General features: G+C 29.0%; 1 protein-coding gene across 2 annotated transcripts; it reads right to left on the minus strand.

Moving 5' to 3' along the window:
- Window positions 1-4,280: 4,280 nt before the first annotated feature.
- On the minus strand, window positions 4,281-6,248 carry Pym (partner of Y14 and mago). Of its 2 annotated transcripts, XM_012372306.2 has the most exons (4): window positions 6,038-6,248; window positions 5,820-5,895; window positions 5,606-5,699; window positions 4,281-5,529 (listed from the first exon to the last, which is right to left on the minus strand). In XM_012372306.2, exons 2-4 carry the CDS (start codon window positions 5,851-5,853, stop codon window positions 5,010-5,012), a joined length of 648 nt encoding a protein of 215 aa, XP_012227729.2. In that variant the 5' UTR covers window positions 5,854-5,895; window positions 6,038-6,248; the 3' UTR covers window positions 4,281-5,009. The 2 variants fall into 2 exon arrangements, with proteins under 2 accessions (XP_012227729.2, XP_012227730.2); XM_012372307.2 differs by lacking the exon at window positions 5,820-5,895 and having other exon boundaries at window positions 6,038-6,246.
- Window positions 6,249-6,960: the final 712 nt, after the last annotated feature.

Consider the following 6,960-nt stretch of genomic DNA (forward strand, 5'->3'; position numbering starts at 1 on the left):
TTTTTATAGATATTTTTTTTATGGAAAGTGCTAAGTAAAACGCATTATTTGTCGAAAAAATATTTTAATAAAATCAAATAGTAATAATACAAAATAAATATTTACATAATACAATATGTTGTACAATAAATATTACAATATATTATACAATACTTTGACAAATTTTTAGTGCATGTAAGATAAATGTCTCAGAAGCCGGACAAGTAAGAGTTAATTATTAAATATATAATTTTTTTTTTATTTTTCTGAATATATAATAAAAATTGAAGTTGATCTAACAAAAACAAACTAAAATTATAATTAACAAACGACAATTATTAAAATTAAATATTTGCAAAAAATATGGATATTTATAAATACCAGTTTTTGTGGCCATTATATTTATAAATATTTATAAATTGTTTTTTATATATAGTTGAAGATTGAAATATGTTTAGCCACTGAGACATTTAGCTTATTACATTTTCTCTTAACAAAAATTTAATAATTAAAATTTGAAACAAAAAAAAAACTGTTGAAATGTTACTTATATGCAAGAAACTTCTTCCACTCTCGCAAAAGAGAATTTTGCTGTTTGCCCACCCAAAGTTTTGTCATTATGTTTGTTATCAACAAACTGCAAACTAACTGCCAAAGCAGAAGTTTCAAAGTTTATCAACAGCAAAGAATAAAAAAAAAAGCAATATAGAAGTAATAAAAAGTTTTAAAATCCTACCTATTCGAAAACTCTAATAGAAAATCCTATCTAATAGAAATTCTATACTTAGGAGTTCGTACAAGAAACCGTAAATCGATAAGGTTTAATGAGGTTGAATTTTTCATGGAACCGTTTGGGAATTTTTCGCAAGATGCTTAGCGCAGAGCTCAGCTCAGTTACCGCTATTTGCATCTGAAATTCAAGAGGGAGTTTTTCGCAGGATGCTTTAGCGCAGAGCTCGGCTCAATTACCGCTATTTGCATTTAAAACCTGAGAGCCACTCGGAGTTTCTCACAGGACGTTAGCGCAGAGCTCGGCCCAGTTTCCGCTAATTGCGTCCGAAATTTGTGTTGATAGTCGACCATTGTTCAATGGTTGATCGTATCAACGTCATTTCGAGATCCGTGCTCGACCATCATTGATGAAACTACGAATTTCGAATTTCCGTGCTCAACCACGGGATCAATTAAGCCATGGGACCACGGATGCATGGATAAGCTAGGAAAGATTACGAGGAAATTAGCGTATAGCAAAAATTCATATATATTTAGTAATGATTAATTGTATATATATAAATGCGTTATTTATTGAATAAATTATTTCAAATACTCGTATAATGTCAATTCTTCAATTATGTTTCTGCAAAACATATGCTTCTTATTTTTAATACAAATTTTTTATACGTATTTGCAATATATATGTATGTATTTTGAATTTCTTTGACTTGCTTTCACGTCAATTTGAACAAAATTTAATCCTGAATATAAAAATGCAAATCGCTTACCTTGTTCAAGGAAAAGGAAGAAAACAAAGTTTTTTAATTTTTAATTTAAAAAATTTTTTTCTCGTATAAAAATATACATGACTAAATGAAAAAATAAAAATAAAAATGTTATTCGAAATTATTATTATATTATTTTTTCTCCTTTTGTTATATAATTCCTCGTATATATAAAAAATATAAAAAAATTTAAATAAATACATAAGTAAAGTTAAATACATCAATCAAGTTAATCAAAATATATTGAGTTATTCGAAGAGTTCATAGCAATTTTTATGACAAAATTAAAAGCAATTTTTATATATTTAAATCCATTTTTATTCAATAACGTATGCACACACATTCGCGAATGATATTACAATGATCACACGATATTTTAGACGACACTCCCGACGCGTATTTTGTCATGTTAGGACAAAAGTAAAACTCGAATATCGCTCGCACGGAATACGCGTTCGACACCCTACCGCGTACGCAACAGGTAACGATGGAGAAGGGGAGGAAGGTGGAAAACTGTAAGGAGTAATAAGGATTGAAGTAGGGGAGGATAACGTGCCGATACGCGAAACGGCCTGTCTCGTTCAAGTGCCGCCGTGCGAATAGTAAAATCCAAGAGCAGGGATAAGGTCACGTTGGGAAAACTACTTGGAAGGAGTAGGGGAAAGGAATTTGCGTGCCGATAAGGCGCAAGAGAGAAAGTGTGAGAGGAAGAGAGGATATAAAGTACGTAGGCTACACCGCGTACGTAAACAACCCCACTAAACTTCCCTCTGCCGTGAGTCAGCGTCGAAATTTCTAATATGATATACAAGACTTTCCACATTACAAGATATTCTTTGGCGTTCAGAATTTTAATTTTGATAAGTAATTTACTATTTTATTTTTCGTCTTCTATAGTATTTTATATCGTATTGTATTTTTAAAATTTTTACCTGTAGATTTATCAGCCAGTAGAATAATCTTAAAAATTAATTTTACTTGGTCAAAAATTCCACGTTTTGAAGCTCTTTGAGCGTTTTTCTATTTCGTATTACACAAATGAATAAATATACGAATAAAAATTAAATTAATAAATGTACACGTAATAAAAATGTCATGGAACACGTCGCTTTGCGTGAACACGGCTGTTTACGCAATGAATTTTGATGAAATAAGTCTTTCGAAATACGTGATTTAATCGATGTACAATGCGAAATTTATGTTACACATTTCTGATTTATTGAAATAATTGGTATAATTTGTATTTTCCATTTTGTATTACTCATTTTAAATAAATCAATCGCGCAAAATTCCTTCTTTTATGATAGATAGCTACTCCATGCTTGAATATTTATTTAATTTTGATAGTTATAAATTTGTATAGGTATAAGTGATTCTTTAAACCCCGCGTATTTTGCAAAATTTATTTCATTGATATTTATTGCGTGAAAAGTCGGCACACATACACATACAAAACAATATTTCTTTTTCAAACATTTTATTTCGAGGATATTCATTTTTAATTTTAATTTATGTATTTATTCACTTATATAAAAAATATAAGATAATGAAACGTCTTAAAACGTATTAAAATGCGGAATTTTAATGCAGTAAAATTAATTCTTATTTTAGACAAGGCTAACGAGTTTAAAGTAACACTGCAAAAATTCTGATAATAATTTATTTATGACATTTTACATATTTATTTACATTTGTACGTTATGATATGAGATAAAGAAATACTGACAATAAGATAAAACGCGAACATATTAATGAATATACTTCTTTTTATATGCATAAAACGCAGAAAGCATACTCAAGTAGTTTAGGCGTAGCACAAACGCGACACAGACGACGTACAAAGTTAACTGCACGACTTTTTATTTTTCTTTGCTATCGTGGATTGTTGTCGTGAATGTTGAATGTGCAATCATGTTTTCAAGCTGTTTCTTTATCGTTTGATAATAATTAATTGAATTTTTGCGAATATATCGTATTATTATAAAATACTAACAATGAAAGAAAGAGAAAACATTGTTTAAAGTTTTCAATTTGTTTTATATCGCTACAATATGCAGTATAAAATAAATGCTAAAATGACAGTATAAAATAGATAAAGATATGGTATAAAATAATAATATATTTAATAAAATTCTATTTAGAAAATAATTACTATTAAAATTTTACTCATGCAGTTATGCATATAAAAAGAAGTACCTATATTCATTAATATGTCGCGTTTCATCACATTGACAATATTTCTTTATCTCATATCATAACGTATAAAAATAAATAAATATGTGAATTTTCATAAATAATCATAATTTTTGCAACGTTATTTTATAGACTCATTAGCTTTGTCCAAGATAAGAATTAATTGAAAAAAAATAACAAGAACATCGTGAATATAAATTATTAACATCTTATTATGCAATAATAATGTATATTTTGTGATCTTTATATCGCGTATCATTCGGTGCCGTTTGTGCCATTTTTGTTAGCGTGAAGCATCTTTATTAAGATTTATCTTATGACAATGTTGAATAAAAAGGTATGAGAAATATTTACAGAATTAATGGCAATTGATAAGTGTATTACTAGAAGACAAACATACGCATTTGTATATAAATTAATTAAATATATTGAGCTGTTTGCAAGTTATCATAGGTTTGGCCATGTATTTTTTGTATGACATAGCAATAACAGAGAAACAAAATTGCCATCGAAATCTACTGACAGTGGAAAAGAAAAAGCATGGGGAAATGGTGACGTTTCTCACGTGATAAGAAATTGTTATAATAATATAAATTTATTGCTCAAAAATTTTTTGACTGTCGAAAGATATTTTATTTTGCACAATCAATGTACATCGGAAATAAATTGAGTACAGTCATTACACACTCACTATTCAGAATAATTTGTATAAATACTTAACTATGTTAACAAACATTTTCGTAATAATTTTGAGAACATTTATTCTCTTTACAAAAACGTGACATACGTATAATTTTGTACAACTGGATTTATTTGCTACAAATGTTACAAATTGTTGATTCGCCATCATTAAATGCATAATTCTCATATTAAAACATACATATATCCTTTGAATAAGTCATCTTGACTTGATATAAATTTATTAGATGTTTTCATTAAATTATGACATGCAAAAGACAAGTCATTTAACGAAAGATTTTTTTATCATTATTCAAATTCTTTCACTTTTTTCGCATATATGTATATGCATATATGGAGATAAGAAAAAATTCACATATATGTATGTATACGTATATATGATCAAGCATTAAAATTGTCGATAATTAACACCATTGCCGCGTTTATAAATGTATGCATCAATGTTATCGATCTACATACTGAGTAAATAAATGGATGAGTACAAGATGGCATTATAGAATTGCCATGTGACTGTCGGAAGAAAGAAAGATTCGCTTTGCTATGTAATACAATTGTAAGTGTATTACTGATGTTTTATAATCAGACGTTTCTCGAATTAGTACTAACAAATTCGTGTGAAACTCTTAATTAAGTGTTATTCTATAGAGCGGCTTCTAATCTTTTTATTTCTTTAGAAATCTCCGTTTTTCGCGCCACTTTATCAAGTATTTCCTTATCAGCATTTTTCAAAGAGCCAGTTTTGATTTTCTCCTCCAATATTTCGATTTCCCTAATTTTCTTGCGCAAATTCTTTAATCTCTTTTGCGGATCAACAGACGTCTTCTGTGCAGTATTTGAATTTTCCTTAATTATATTGTTTGTTGTTGTGTGTTTTGTAGTAGACAGTGGCTTATCATTATGAGTTGGAACTTCTTTATGAAATTCAGGCTCCGAGATTGTGATTTTGGACAATCCTTCTGTAACTGGCTCAACAGTTTTAGATTTATTTTTCTTTCTTTTCTTCTTGGATCCCTCTTGAGGTTTTGGTTGTGAACCAGGTATTACTTTATTCTTTGCTGCTAGAGCCTCTAACTTAGCCTTATGTTCAGCTATAAATTCTGGACTGGCACCCACAGGATATAAAGGCTTCTTTACCATTTGCTTCCCTTTACTTTCATATCTATAAAAGGAATTAATAATATTTAGTGATAAAAAACAATATACGACGTTAAAAGCAAAAGCATTACGAAACGTACAGTGGAACTTCTTCTTGAGGAATATATCCATCCTTCACACGCCGTTGCTTACGCCATGTGCCATCAGGTCGTTGGCTCGCTGGGATAAATGTGCCTGAAATAGAATGTGAATGATTATATGCTTTCATCGTTAGATGAAATGTTGATACTGGCAGTATAATTATGAATAAAAATATTTCCAGTTTATTGAATTAAAAGGAACGTTTTACTTAACAAAAAAAGTGCGTAAATCCCAGTGTAAGAATCATGATGAAAATATGCTGTGGTCTGGTGAAAAGTCGACTATCTAACTATAGCCCATAAGAAAGAACGATCTATTATTACACGAAGCCGATCGTTTTACACTTGTTTACATGCTCGAGGTTAGAACCGGTGTGCAATCGACGGAGTTGCATCCGAGTGCAATACAGAGAATAACTGATCCTCACTTACCCGTCTCGTCTTTGATGTAAGTTGACGCCATCGCTACGTCTCTCACGAGAGCGTTCGTGAAAAATATAAATAAATGTAAATGTCTCACAACTATCCGCGTGCCATTCTGCTGTTCTGTATTGTATAAAATAGAGCTCTGAATCTTCAATGATCTGTATGCGTGCGTGTTAATCGCAATCAACTACTTCACGCAAGACCAACAGATGACGCTAGTGTTCAATTTTAGAAAGCAATTCGACGGCCTATTTTTTTATCAGTTTATATTGATTGCAGTAAGAAAGAAGTCTATTTCATTAACAAACGTGCCATTTCTTTCTCTTTCAGGAATTGTTGATGATAAAAATGATTCTCTTTTTATGAATTTTATAATTAATGAGAAGCTTTCCAATGAGAACTTTCCAATTTTTCAATCTATAATTTTGTAACCTGATATATTTTGAAATATTAAAAGAGTATAAATTTTTCTGAAAAATGATTTAAAAAATAGTAGTTCAGAGATATATAATTTATTTTAATATTACAATTATTATAGCTTCTAATAATTTTTTTTTATTTTTTTGTAAAACATCCTTATATTATAGCAAGCGACGATGATAATAATGAAGATACTAATATATTCGTTTGATATGATAATTTTATATAATTTATGCATATGTGTATGTTGAAAAGAACATAATATTCATAGAATAATTATATTGTGTCGAGTACTATTACCCAAGCAATTTATTTTACAAACAAAATTTCTCAGTGTTATTTCTTTTTAACATTTCTCATTTTATTTTTTCTACAAATGTATTTACTTACAAGATATTTTTTAATTATTAAAAATTATACATTTTACGACGCTAAAAAAGTTTACTTTGAATACCAATTTTAGAAAAGAAATGTAAAATACGAGTACAGATTTGAAAAAAAATAAAAAA

The sequence above is a fragment of the Linepithema humile genome, chromosome 5 (genome assembly GCF_040581485.1).
Source record: "Linepithema humile isolate Giens D197 chromosome 5, Lhum_UNIL_v1.0, whole genome shotgun sequence".
NCBI classification, from domain to species: Eukaryota; Metazoa; Arthropoda; class Insecta; order Hymenoptera; family Formicidae; genus Linepithema; species Linepithema humile.

Coding starts and splice junctions, on each gene's coding strand:
- Pym (XM_012372306.2), bottom strand. CDS start 5,853: ATGATTCTTACACTGGGATTTACGCACTTTTTTT. Junction 5,700..5,819: donor GGGATTTACGCACTTTTTTT/GTTAAGTAAAAC, acceptor ATTCTATTTCAG/GCACATTTATCCCAGCGAGC. Junction 5,530..5,605: donor CCTCAAGAAGAAGTTCCACT/GTACGTTTCGTA, acceptor TTCCTTTTATAG/ATATGAAAGTAAAGGGAAGC.